Below are 15161 nucleotides of genomic sequence, written 5' to 3'. Positions count from 1 at the left end.
CCAACTTTGTATATAGCTAAATGCTGGATTATAAAATATATTAGCAGTAAGTTGCCCAACTGGATGATTTCCAGATTTTCTTTCTGCTTTAACAGTAGGATATTTGCACATTTCTCTTTGGTCCTAGTTCTAAATGTAGTGCTGGTTCAGTGAGGTTATTTTCTTTCTTTCTTTTTTCAACATTTATATCTATAGAAGGAGAACAAGAGAATAATACCCATTCTTTGTGCCTAAATTAAAAGCGGCAGGAATCAAATAAAAAAATCTACATCATAATTATTCTGTAAAAAAAAATTAATTTTAACATAGCAAATTCCTGTTATCTCAAATACATGAATCTATATTTTAAATATAAACTAATTTGTACACAGATTTCATGATACCACAGACATATTTTCTAAGTAGAGATAATGCGGAAGGACCTTAGATATGTATATTCCTGATGGTATAACTACACTGTTTTTCCAACACTGCATTAAAAAAACAGCATGCGACCTGCCAAATATATTAACAATATATGAAGCTTGTTCTCTCGATACAGCTTTTTAAATGCATACTTCATTGCTTTTTGCTCTACTCCCTTGCTTTGCAGAGTTTAACATTTCTGTTCTTGAAATTGCCAACTAGCAACTACAGTATAATGCATATCAAATTGGCTGGCCTGGTAATGCTAATAGTTATTTATTTTGAGAAACACTCAAAATTTTTCTTTGGACAACATGTTTGTAATCTTAGTTGATCTTGCTACTTTCCAGCCCAGTGTTTTAATTATTCATATAAAGACATATACTGTCCATAGCCCCTGTGCTGTACTCATGCTCTCCTGCGGATTCTTCATATTTTTTCTTTTCTTTTATCCTTATAAACAGACTTTTAGATCCCTGACCTAAAGTGCCACTCGTATGCTTTTCATATTTCCCCATAGTGTCTTGTTCATTTAACCATATATAATTTATCTTTTACAATATTTATAATTGTTCAGAATAGTGATCTGATGCCTGAGAGTTTCAGGATCATAGAATGTGAATCTTATCTTTTGAAACACTTCAAATAGCTCAGAGCAAAGTTGGGCACCTAATCCTAAATAAGAATTATACATGGTATTTAGATTAAAAACTCCTAAGAGACACCATGGCTGCTTGTTCCTGTGTAATGATACCTAATTGACAGGTAAACTGAAGTGCTTCTATATGTAAAGGCTGGCTATAGAGATAATCTCCAAATAGCTACATAAATGCAAGAATTCTGACCACTAGAGTTAGGAGCTAGGGACACTGCAAATGTAGTTCAAAGTAATGAAATTTTAGAGTTGACTGATTTTAGAAATTATCCATCCTATCTTCTAATTTTACAGATGCATACTCTTAAGAGTCAAAGAGGTCTCAGTTTTTAAAGAAGAACTAGAACTTGAGATCTTAACATCTAGCTAATAGCGCTTTGTACTATGTTACATTTCCAAAAGAATCAGTGAAGATACTGGCAAATATAAATCTTAACCTAGAAGAGGAAATTATTTTATTTACAGAGGAGATAAGTATTACACACACACACATACACACACACACACACACACACATATAAACTCATTCATTTGATAGGTATGCTTTAGACCCTGAACACTCAAATTTCGTATTATCTCAACCTAAAACCTCAAATATCCCCAAATGTTACTCAAGCATACCTTGATTCACCCAATGTCTTCGGTTCAAATTTTCCATTAAATATGCACCACAATACCACCTTCAATTTTTTCAAGCTGGAATACTATTACATGTTCCTGTAGCACATGCCACAGGATTCTGAGCTGCAAACAAGAAAACGGGAATGAACCTTGTTTGTATTTCTATGAAATGTTTCTTCCTTTCAAGATTTTTTGCCAAAACTGCAGCTTCATTAGAATTTGGCAGGATTCATTCAAGAGATCAACTGCCCTATAAATGAAAAAGTTTCTCCTGGCTTTCTAACTTTTGCATGTGCACACACATATAACTATTATATTCCCTAAAATAATCCTGCACATACCTGTTAGTGACTTCCAATTATCTTTTAATTTACTTATAAAAGTCCAAATATGTTGCCCCATCACTTTGATTCTTTAAATTGCTATCAGGATCTTTTGGATATGCTTTTATTTCTCTAGAAGAATGCTTTTAAAGCACTAAGTGTTCTTAAACTGTTTATAGGTCAAATTAGATCCATATTATTTTTCAAGTAATGCTAACATTTTTAGAAATAATTGTACTATAAATATTTATATATCATAATCCTTAGGGTCCTAAAAATAATAGCTTTTCCTCTATTTCCCAAATTGTAGTTATATTTAGGACTGGAGGAAAACAGAAGTTCTACTCTCAGGAATAGCATTCATAGTTATCTTTCTTTTACCATTCCTAGGTGTTCTGCCTGACTATTGGTACTTCGTATATTACATAAAATATAATAATAGATAATGCTGTATTATAGATGACAAAGAATCTGAATCTGATATTTTATATTCAGTTATCACTCAAGATCAAAGTTGAATTAGTGAATGCATACTAAACTGAATAGTTTGAGCACCAGTTCATTCCGTTCTACACTAAATAATGGGAATACTATACATTATCCTAACGAATCTCCAACATAGACCTCTTAGAGTACAGATAAGAAAAAAGGAAGGAAATATTAACCTGAATTATATGTGACATCCCCCTGCAACCTCTTTTCAAACATATTATGAAACTCACTAGCTAATAAAAAAAAAAATGACAAAGGGACCTCAGCAGAGCAGTGAAAAAAAAGTCTTTGGACTTTGAAAAGCATTGCCCAACAAACACTGGCCCAGGGCAAATAACCAAAGGAAGAATTGTAGGCAAACAAATAATACTTTAACTTTGCAATTAGAATAAAAGTGTTTTAGAACTTTGTCAAGCAACCTAATTAACTGTGACTGAAAAATTAATAGTATAATAAAGTATTACTTTTTTATCTTGTGTTCTCCTAGGTTAAGGAATATTTCTCATTTTCAGTGTCGTATTTCTTTTTTATTAGGATGATCTTTTATTAGATAAATATAAAATAGCTTAAAATGATACGTGAAAGATCTTATGTAAAAGTTTCACAACCAGTGTTCAAACAACCTATCTCCCTGGTATTTCAATTGTACTTAATATAAAAACAAAAACAACAAAAAAGGCAAACTCAGTACTAATATAAACACTGACAACATTCTGAAATAAATTTTGATTAAAAATATGACAAGAAAACATGATTTGGGTCTACCTCTTGTTTTACTCCTACACTAAGAAATTAACAACAGGCAACACAGGTTAACTCTTTCCCTTCTTTTCTTGAAAATGTTCCTGAAGCCCTGAATGAGAGGACACATCCTTTATAAAATTGCTGCTCAGTGTCCCAATTGATCTAACTCCCTCAAACTGCCAATATCAAAATCATATAAGGCTCTGAGGCTTTTTTTTTTTTTTTTGGCTCTATGCAGTGAATTTCATTTCTTCTCTATTACACTTACTCTCAATGCATCTGATCCTTAGGTTTCAATGTGACAGAATTGATTGGGAAAGGTAGGGGAACCAAGAGTGCATAGGACATAATGAAACCCCATGCATCTCCACAATGAGAAATATTAAAGTGGAGCTACACATACATTTTTAAGAAAGATCATATCTTCTGTTTTTTAACATTTTCTTTTCTAAAACACACTTTCTTTCAAAGATGTGAAGAGCAGAAATAGAAACGCTGTTACATATGAAAGTTTCAACGGATTTGCTGCCAGCAGCTTTTCTTTATAGTGTTCCTCTTACCTACACTATGTGTTGGCACTGGCAGGTAGCCCTAATTCGTTAGTAGCCAAATTATTTTTGTCCCTGAAGTACGAGAAATCTCCATAGCACATGAATGAGACATGGTTTACTAGTTTACACACATTTTATAACTCCAAGAAACCAAAACTCATTCACAAATGCTTTCATTTCAGCAAAGAGAAGGGCCACAGAATATCAGAGATGCCCACTTTGAATTCCTGGTCCCCATTGTCCGTGAGAAAGTGAAGAGAAAAAAAAAATCTCTTTAACTTCAATAAAGAACTTTGATCCTTAATGCAAGAAAAATAAACAGCTTTCTGTTCACCACACTCCACATTTCATTTAAGTCAAAACATTTCAGTACAAGGCATTAAGAAAAAATGTCATTTAGTAATAAACCTAAATGTCTCCAGATAAAAATTCATCACGACGGCATAGTAGGTTTAGATAATGTGGTTCATAATAACCAGCATCCTCATATTGCATGATCATCAGATACATGTATACGCTGCTGTACCACCTTCACTAAGTTACAGAGAAAAATAATAAGAAATAAGCAACACTTAGAAAGAAACACATACTACAAAAATGCTGATTTAGCCACAGCAAAACAAATCTCTGAATTTTAAGGCAAGACAAAAGTAAATGTATTAACACTAGAGAGCCAAGTGACTGAAATGTTACTTAGATAAAAGAGAGGTTTGAAATACAATGAGCCGAGTTCAGGTTTGAATTGATTTAAGGTTTGACACTGATTTCAAATGTCTATGAACATCTACAAGCTTTTGTTTTAAATTTTCCTTCTGTCATGTTTTATGGGCAAAAACTCCTTAAACTACCTTGTAATAGATTAATTACTTTCAAGCTGGGTGATAAAAGGGCATAATGACCGGAAAATGATACAAAAGAAACAAAAAACGCATGTTAACAAGTTTATCAACAAACCTGGGTAATTCTCATGAAGTACAGATTAAGGTTCAGTGGTTCCAAACTGGCAGCATTCAAATTGGGTTCATATTTGGGTTTTTTGTTTTGTTTGTTTTTTTAAACCACCTGTCCTAAAACGACATTGTTTATGCTAATTATCTTTGTTTATGCCACAATTCTGTTTGTTTACTACATTCTTTTAAAATACCATATCCCTATAAACAGTTCTCACCAGAATTCTTCTAAATCTTGTTTCGGTCTGGTCCTTCTCGGCAGCCCACTGAGCAGAATGCAGCTCTACAATGAAGGCGCAAGAGCTGGGAACAACTTTGAGTCTCTGACTCCTCAGGCTGGCAAAGGGAGGGAGTACTGCTGAGGTTTTACTCTCAGGATCCAAGGGAAAAGGATACTGAATGTGGAGAAATGCAACACCCCCCTATTGGACAAGCAAAACCATACGCCACAATATCTCCAGAGAAGATGTGTGAACTCTCAATTAGTAAGTAAAGAAAAGAATAGACAACACTAAAAGAAAGACAGAACAGCTTCCAAACTGCAGGAGAAAACACAGAGGTCAGAAAGAATAAAAAGGTCTTCTCCTAAACCACTATCAGTTCCTGATCATAATGAAGGAATATGTGGCATTCTCCTAAAGCATGTCAAATTTAAATATTTTCTCACTCTAGCAATATCACTTGATCCTGTTTATCTACATAGCAATCAAATTTCACATTTAATACAAATGATGATGCTATCAATCAATGAAAGAGAAGGAAGGAGATAATGAATGAAGGAAGGAAGACTTTGTTATGTTTTTGTCCATTTCTTGTTCAAGAAAATTTTTAATTAGGAAGGAGATATTTCATGGTTTGGTTAAACCTTTGAAAATCTTTTTATCTTACTGCCATCATCTGAATCAGAGACCTGGCATATTGGAACTATACGTGAGTTAGTACAAGAGAAAAACTTAGGTTAGTTTCTTTCCCAGGCTGTTGGATAACCCCATTGAAATTATAAAGGAATAACAAATTATGAAAGAAAACAAAACTCATCAGTTATACTTATTTAACTAATCTATAAAAAGGGAGGTATTCAGCCTACATAATGCACATCTGCATTACACAATATACTCATTAGGTTGCTGAAGAATTGATAGTGGAGAGAAAACAGACAATAAAAATCAGCCTTTACCCATGAATGTAATTTTGCTTTCTAAATGCATTAGGAGTGTAATCCATATGAAATAGTTTCCAACTCTGTGAAGGACGAATGTGCTAAAGAATCAGAACAGGTCTTATTATTTGTCTCTCTTGTATGATGCGTATACAAGATTTTTGTCAAAAACTCCCTAAGAACAGGTAAATACTTTAACATGTGCTTATTATATTTGAGAAACATAAGATGAGGACACACCAATATGTGAAGTAATCATAATATTTGCACATTTCTGTGTCTATCAAACCTGCTAAAAACTGAGCAGTACACAATGTCACCTGACATTTAACCCTTAATTGTTCCTGGTAATCAGTCAGGTCTCCTGCCAAGTCTTCAGGACAGTATTCCAGCATGAGACTGATAGAAATGTGGTTTATGAACTGCCTCATGCAAGCTGCATTCCAAACCAATGTCTTAGCTCAGTTAGCTTGCAAATTATTGACATGGTAATTAAAATCTATATTCAGTTGTAGACATTGTCTCCTCTACAATGTAGTAGTAAATAAAATATAAATAAAATTATCAAAGCCTATGAGAACATCCTGAAAACGTAAAATCAAACTTACAGGTTTACAGTTGCCATTAGGTGACAGAATGTGAACAGATAACTTTTCTGTGATTCACACCTAGAGTGTGCCTGCTAACCTGAATGTACTTATCACTCATGAGCACAACGGATTTTTTTGTTGTTGTTGTTAAAGTTTTTAATTAAGCAAAATATATCTGTGTCATAAATATTTCATGACTATGGTCAAACTTTAGGTAACTAAAATACCACTACTGTCAGAGAGTAGTTTTCTGCAAATGTCTAGCAGTAGCTTTTCATGGGAATTTTACGAATTAGTATGTAACAGCACCTGATATATATTTCTTTCTTCAGAAAAACACTGAAAAGTGTCCTAATAAGAAAAAAATTATTTAGTCAGCATGACCAGAAATAAATTTGATGGAAATGTGAAGTAAATAAGTTAATTTTTATTGCAGAAGGTTTTACTATTGTAGTGTTCCTTTCAACATGTAGAAAATCTGCTGTCTGTTGTCTGCACCAATTTGGGAGAAGCAATCAAATAGGTGATACTAACAACCTAATTTGCATAATCCCACTACTTTCAATCCCAACTTTTTTTCTCCTTTCTAGACATTATCAGAACTGTCTTCTTAAGCAATCGTCTTACACTTGCTATTTAAGTTTCTAACATAAAGCAATTAGAAACTGTAACGAGTAGCTTAGACACAAAACTATTATGTTACAACCAAAGAGGACAGATAAAATTAAAAGAAATAGAATATTGAGAAACTATCAAAAATGGACATTTTTACTTATCATGAACAAACTAATATTGACATTTAAGGCAAATATTTTCTTTTCATCCTTGAAATATCAAAAAGTAGGTGACATTCTCAAAGGAAAACCTTAAGTCACAATTTTTCATTATCTACTTTCAGTTAAATATATAAATTTATTGACTTCTTTTAAAAATGTGGGGAGACTTCGGGCGTTCATTTTAATGATGCTATTACTCACATTTAGACCATGTTGCCAGCTATGTTTCCTTTAAACGGTAAAATGTAGAAGACTTTCCTTACAAATAATTTTTTAGAATATATACACCCATTTGCTTCCCACCTTGGAGTTGTGTTTTTCAGTAATCATAATCAGTTTATCACAAGAATGCTTGAAAATAAAAATATTTCAAGTTTTTTACCTTTTAGAATCACTGTTCTATTTGCACTACCTCCTGCATATTTTTAACAGACAATGAAATTGTTACTACTTCTTAACTATTTAACAACTGCTTATTAGTCTGAGAGTACTGACCATGTTCATTTCTAGGGATGATAATATAGACATATACAAATCTAAATCCAAATTTTGATTCTGATATTTAAGTTCTGAATATTCCTTAAAGTTCAAATAGTCTACAGGCTGGGAAGAATAAAAGATGGACAAGACTCTATCAATGAAATTAGTAAAAATGATCACATAAAACTTTTACAGTACATGAACCCTAAGCAATTTATTATGTCCTCTAGATCAAAGTTCTCTATTTCACAAAGAAATTTAGAAGTCTTCTTTTAGATTTCTAAGTTTAAGTGGGAAATTCATCTATAGCAAGTGACCCAATAGAATAAAAATTAACAGTCAATAGAAATGACCTATTTATTCAATGAAAGTTGCAAATAGTTGAAAAGGCAAAAAAATCTAATTATATTTGATAGTTTAGTTACATCATAAATACCTCCTTTGAAGAATATAAATATTCAATATTGTGTCTACACGATACACTGTATCATGCATGGGTGCCTATAGAGACACTCACCCGTACAAATTCAATGTAAACAAATAGTAATGATTTGCTGAGATCTTTGTATGTATTACCAATTACAACCACAGGGGAAATTATTAAGGAACGTTATATTGTGTGACATTTTTCAGAATTATTTTAGCTACTAATATTTCTAAATATGATAGTCATACTAACAACCCTATTGATTATCACTTGCTTATTTAATTAGCTAGTTAGAAAAGCATGCCTCTGGGTGAAAAAAAAAATGAAATTCCCACCAGGAGGAAAAAAGATGTTAACAGATTTGAGCATCAGAACAGGAAAGGGAAAAGTTTAGTTTAAAAAGAGATAATTGAAAAAAAAATACAAATAAAGTTCACAGCAGGAAGCTTGCCTATATAGAGAAATAGGCTACAGCCTGTTAATATGTAACTACCTTTTTATAAGTACAATCTGTTAACAGGCTTACAAATCAGTCTCAGAGTTGTATTTGCAAAAAGTATAATTAGAATTAAAGAATATTATCATTTAAGTGCTACTCTGTGCATTCTAGAAAACTTAACTGTGTTAAATTAGCAAATCGCTACATTAGGTAATGTACAGTATGTTCCACTATGAATAACTTCAACATCTACCTATGATATAAGGCTATATTTGCAAATAAAAGCTCACTAATTAAAGAGTTAATATATAGAAGTGAAAATTTTAATTCAAAACTGTTAAGAAAGCTCAAACATTCGCTGGAATTATCCAGTAAAGATGCACTTTAATTATTTAAAAAAAAAAAAAAAAACACAGAAGAAATCAAAGAAAGATGACAGCACCGAAGTATATGTGTTGGCTATTTTACTTTCTTCCCTGATTTGATACTGGCTTTTCTAATATGTGACCACATTCAAGCGTTACTTTATCCTCAATACTCTTTTTCTCTTCCATTGCTTCACTTCTAGAATGTTTTAATCTTTGTCCTTTCTTTTTTCGTCTTTTCATATCAAATTCAGTCGTTTGAGCGATGAACAGCTTGACTTAGCATATTTTTAACCAGCTGGTCTAGCACCTAGCTTGCATTGCATAGTCAGATACAACAAATGTTTATACAGAAGGTAGCTTTCATGAAAATGAAAAAAAGCCTGGGTATCATGCATCCTGGCTTTTTTTAGCTTTTTTTTTTTTAATTCACCATACAGAATACAAAGTTTGAATTCTTTTTAATGGCAAACAAAATTCTATTTATAGTTCAAAAAAATGAACTTATGCTGGGATAAGAACTCAAATTTAAAAATTGCAATGTGTACTTATAGGAACATTAAGAGGGCTAAAATTCTTTCAAAGCCCTGCTTTACTTGCAACAACATCAAATAAAAGGATGCTGCAGATATTTCTCTAAATAGGAACAACTTAATTACAAATACACTACTCCCATCATAGCAAAAGGGGAAAATACAGTAAATTAAAATTCAGTCAAGACAGCTAACACAAAAAGTGGCCACTAAAACTTAGAAAGGGAACAGCTCCATTTATCCCCTTTTCGCCCATATTTTTGACACTTAGGGAGTAATCTAATATAGCGATGATGTTACATTTTCTTTGGGGGGAAAAAACGCTCTCTTATATCAACAAAAGGTCATGTGCTTTACTGAGCAGCTTCCAAAGTTTTACGGAAGGATCAAATAGGAACTTATAGCCTCCGTTTAAAGCACCACTAAAACCTTCTGTCACCCTAGAAATTACATGAGACAGAGATGCTGAAAATGGTAACATTCTGCACAAAAGCGTTTTTAAAAGGTGGGGAGAAAACAATCAATGAAGGAAGAAAGTAAGAGAGTGAATGAGAAAGAGAGAAGCAGCGAGTTGGGGAGAGAGAGAGAGATGCTTAAGGTTCATTTAATTTGCTGTTATAGGACGCAACCTAAAAACATTAGCAGAAATCTCGGAGACTTTGCAAATCAGTTCAGTTTGGTCCGGGCAATCACAACAAAAAATCAGCTAACAAGATTGCAGAAGCCCTAGCTAAAGGCTTCTCTAACAAACACGTTTTGGGGGAGCATCTTCCAATGATTCAGAGACTACTGTAAAATGGGAGAGTTGTACTTCAATATATTAGGGGGAAAAAACTGTACTCACCTTTCAAACTCCTGAGGTAAATCAGGGTCAGTAAGCATGCTGGAAAAGCACAATTTCCCTTTGTCACAGCAGCCACCTATGATCGTCTCCAACTGAACCTGTCAAGTGAGTCCAAACCTTCTAAACCAATTGATTTTCTCTCTCTCTCTTCCCCCCCTCCCTCCCTCCCTCTCTCTCTCTCTCTCTCTCTCTCTCTCCCTCTCTCTCTCTGTCTCTCTCTCTCTCTCTCTCTTTCTCCCCCCCTCCTTCCCCTCCTCTCTCTCTCCTAGGACTCCTTGACCAGTCTCTTAAAGGGGTAGTGCACTTCCAGCAGCGGAGTCTGGCTGCTCCCCCCTCCGCGGAGCCACACGCTCCGGCTGCAAGGCTCTAGACAACCTCAGGGTGCCTGTCCTTTCCTTTTAATTCTCTCTTCTAGACATCACTGAATGTGAGAAGTCAACTCATTTAACACGTCTCCCATACTCTGTCTTCTAAATCATAAAACTCACACACACACACGCAGAACAGTATGATTTTGTAAAACGTATTTGCTGCTGATTAAAAACCTAGTCTATATAATAACAGAAGCTCGATTAAACTGCATTTATTAACTAATTAAGCAAAAAATTTAAATGTTAGTAATAGCATTTTTACACAAAGAATTGTTATTCCTTCTCACCCTTTTCTAGGCTCTCTCCGTTCACACACGGAAATACACGCACACACACACACACACACACACTCACACACACACAACAATCAGGCATTGTTCTGAGGGAAGAAAAGCAACTTTGACAGATTGAAATATAGCAGAGGCCCCTTCAAGGAAACCTGTAAACAACTTGTCACTCACTCTGTCGGTCTCACTGTTAGCTCGTGCTTTCCGCAAAGTGGTGCGAACGTCCTGGCAACCCGACCAAAGTTTCCTCAGCTCTAAACTCCATAAAACACGATGTGCGATGTGGAGGGGAATAGGTATCCACATGCCAAAATAACATACACGAGCGAACAAAAACCCAAAACGAAATCAAAACATAAAAACAAAAAGACGGTACTAACAAACTGTCCTGTTTGGGATCGCTGGGGAGGTCAGGAGTAGGAAGCGCTCCCCTGGCTGTGGATCTCTTTAATTTCCTCTGCCCAGGCAGCCACAGATAACAAGGTGGACAAACTATGGCTTTACAGATTCTAAGCTGGCTGGCAAGGCACAGCCTCCATAGCAGTTCCAATTATCTAGATAAAAATCTGGCAGGCGAGAAAGGTAATCAGGTAATGTACCTTTGACATGAAATGACAGAGGCACATACACACACAGAGAGAGACACTTACACAGACATGCATGCAGAGATGGTGGCTGCCCCGTGCACCGCAGCATCTGGTCAGGGAGTAAGCACACACTTACCAACAGGAGATAGTGTGCATTCTTCACACACACATGCACACACACACACACACACTCACTCACTCACACACGCTCTCCACTCCTACTGGGAGGGTTCATTCTGCACAAAAGGCTACATTACAGAGCCCGCCCCAATAAGGGAAAGAGAGGAAAAAAAAGCCTTCCATTGTTGAGAGGGCAGGTCAGTTGATTAGATTTTCTGTGGAGAATTCCACGAGGAAATTCCCTTCAAAGCCGAAGTGATTAACTGGGGGCTATTCTGGAAATGGAGCAGACAATGGCTCAATAGTCTGTACAGCCAATGTCCAGGCTGGCACTGAACTCACTTAAAAAAAAAAATAAAAGCCAGACTCCCTGTTCTTTTCCACACATTCCTCCCCCCCAACCCCCTCCACTCCTTCCAACTTCCCCTCCCAATTCCTTTTATTTTGCAGCTGGACAACATTAAGGGCCTTTAAAACCACAAGGGTTGACCCCACGGCAGTTTGATTAGGTCCCACTTTTTTTTTCTGGAGACAGGCAGACAGTAAGTTTACTTTTTTAGACATTCACAATGATACATCATACACATATTCCAAAGAGAAAGAAATCAATTATGATCTTATATTAGTAAATTTATTCTTCAATCAAAGCTTATAAATTTTTAGACAAGTTGATAATAACTTAATATTTAATTCTATCATCAGGAGATGTTCTAAAAATATATATATACACACACACACACTACAAAATCAATGTGGAATAAGATTTAAGCATGTCACTATGGAGTTAAGACACTAACAAAACAGAACTATGACCCACCCTGAAAAAGCTGTTAACAAGGGATGTGGCAAAAATGACTTGATGCTGACATGATTTTCACTTTCAGCAGTTGGGGAAGGGGGGAAGAATATTACTCACTATTCTTTCTTGTTGTTAGTCTCAAATTATTTTTTGTTACAGCAACAACCTACTCCCACACAGAAAAATGAAAAAAATTGTTGCAGTTATTTTAAATCTCTATTTTTTCAGCCCTTAAGGGACCTACAATCTAATACGCTCTAATTGATAATGTATATAAAAATTATATTTTTCTTCATTTGTTAATGGTTGTTATGAGAATTAGGGTATAGTAGCTGCATAGCTATATACACTTTTAAAAATATTTAAAATTTTTTTCCTAACTAGGAAAAATCTTGCTTATCTTATATCAATAGAGAAAAAAAGTGAAGAAGGAGGATGGGTGAGTTACAGGGAGCCATGGGAGTGGAGTCAGGAAGAGGAGGAGGCGGGAGGAGAGGACGCAGAGAGAGCACAAGGAGACATAGTGGCAGCATAAAGATAGAAACAAAGATAATGGCCATAAGGCAGGATGCTGAGATCCGTATGGTCCCAGCTGCTGTCTTGCTACAGCTACTACCTCTGGTTGTTTCTTTGAAACTCTAATCTAGAAGGTCACCAGAGCAGGTAAGAAAGAGTATGAGTGTTTGAGGCCAACTACAGTATAAAGAAAAGATACTCATATTAGAATCTTCCTTATATTTGATTTTGATTTTATTGGCACTTAATATATGTACACATCTGTACATATGCCAAATAAACACAAAGAATATAGAAGAGAATGTTAAATGGTTTGAAAGTTAGTTTTTTGACTTCAATATATTCTGCAAACATTACTGTAGCCATTCAAAAAACAAATTATTTCTTGCACAATCATCTATGCTGAAGGAGTTGAAATAGACGAGGAACTAGACAGAAAATTTGCCAAATAATGATCATCCTAATAATGATAATTTGAACTAATGGAACTCTAAGATCATAAGGAATTTTGTTCACATAAATTAGCTCATGGATCTTACACAGAGTAGAAAGGGGTAGGTATGTATTTCCCTAATTTTCCCACTGTTTAACTTGGGCAAACAGAATTTAAAGTCATTCAACTGGTTAGTAGCCCATTTGTTACTTGAAGCCACTTCTATCTATTTCACTTATGACACCATAATGCAGAATAAACTGATCCTCCAGAATTTATAGTTAGATGAAAATCCCAAGATGGTACTCATACTTTAAGTGACCTGAAAGGCTTTCAGGTAATTGTTATAAAAAATAAAATTTATAAAAGCTGTCATTAAGCTAATACTGTATATCATGGTTTAATTGAATAAATATTTTAAAATGTACCTCTCTAAGCCATAAAAGTTTTCTTTCATTTGAATCCTATATTGAAAATTAGCATTTCTGTCAGACTTTAGAATATCAGCAAAAGGAAAGACTGTTCCAAAATGTTTTGGTTAAATTTTGCCTTGGGTTATTTCATTAAATGATCAAAATGATCCAATCAATACAATGTTTAATATTAAAATACTGTTAATTGAATCTTTTAAATTTTGCATTAAACGTTAAAATGTTTAAATATTAAATATGTGTTCATGACTAGCACATCTATTAAACCCAAATTCTTTTTCAATTATCAGAAAAGCTTAAGATATTCAATTGACTATAGATATTCTTTACATCACAACTAATACCACAATGTGATGTTTGTTAAGGTTTCAAAATACATCTGGGTTGAGACATACTTTTGCATTCACCTAACATCTATTAAATGCTTACCAATATGTTAAGTGCTATGGCTTTAATAAAAGAATTTTAAAAAGTTATAACAATTCTAATTATATATATGTATATAAAACCAAATTTCAAATCAATTTTTGAGTATTCAAGCCTTCTGAGGCAGATGTAGTGAGAAAAGTTAAAACAAAAATAAAAAAGCAAATGAACAAAACATAGTGCTAAGAACTCAATAATACATAAAATGGTAAATAAGTATGATCTACAAGCACAGATACACAAATAAAATATATTTTCAGAGATGACCAAAGTACAACAGTAACCCAATAAAAGTTTTACATTGAATGAGTCTTTTTGACACTGCCGCATCGGTATAATGGAAAATGGAATGAACATGAAAAAGTGTGCTTTTGAGCTCATGTTGTTTCCATTGCAGATATAAAAAGGGGATTGACACAGGCTAAGGAATATAAGATATGCTAGAGAACACTGCTGGAAAATTCTCAAAGAGACTATCAAGAACTTTTAAAATCACAAACAAGTTATTTTCAAATTTAACCCCTTTTCAGGTATAGTTTCCAGCATGCATTTCTACTATTTTTGTCCTCATTTTAAAAGGATATATTTTCATTCCTCTATTTTAGATCAGAATCATTAAATATCTTCTATTTTAATACCTGAAATAAAAATATGTGGTCATAGGTGCAAATTACACTTCCATATTTGATATGAATTCCTACCATCACGCTAGTTTTCACATCTCATAGAATTTGGAAAACTTATTTTGAGAAATAAAACTCTTAATATTATAATCACAATGTATTTAAAGCATATCAGTGTCAGACAATACTAACATTTTATTGCCTTAAGGTGACA

At 34.0% G+C, this 15161-nt stretch overlaps 1 protein-coding gene across 23 annotated transcripts in view; it reads right to left on the bottom strand.

The window, feature by feature from the left end:
• SOX5 (SRY-box transcription factor 5) overlaps positions 1–15161 on the bottom strand; it is a 1033373-nt gene that overhangs the window by 405025 nt on the left and 613187 nt on the right. For 4 of the 23 annotated variants that reach the window (XM_016924894.4, XM_054664461.2, XM_054664462.2 and 1 more), the window contains exon 1: positions 10355–10488. The exons of 15 other annotated variants lie outside the window; for them this stretch is intronic. In XM_016924894.4, coding sequence (XP_016780383.3) covers positions 10355–10392 — 38 coding nt within the window. In that variant the 5' untranslated portion in view covers positions 10393–10488. Of the gene's footprint in view, positions 1–10354; positions 10489–11012; positions 11037–11662; positions 11741–15161 lie in introns of those variants that run through there. 4 more of the 23 variants (XM_063785852.1, XM_016924893.4, XM_016924895.4 and 1 more) reach the window with 4 other exon arrangements.

Source organism: Pan troglodytes, chromosome 10, assembly GCF_028858775.2.
Source record: "Pan troglodytes isolate AG18354 chromosome 10, NHGRI_mPanTro3-v2.0_pri, whole genome shotgun sequence".
NCBI classification, from domain to species: domain Eukaryota; kingdom Metazoa; phylum Chordata; class Mammalia; order Primates; family Hominidae; genus Pan; species Pan troglodytes.
This window is presented reverse-complemented; position numbering and strand designations above follow the sequence as displayed.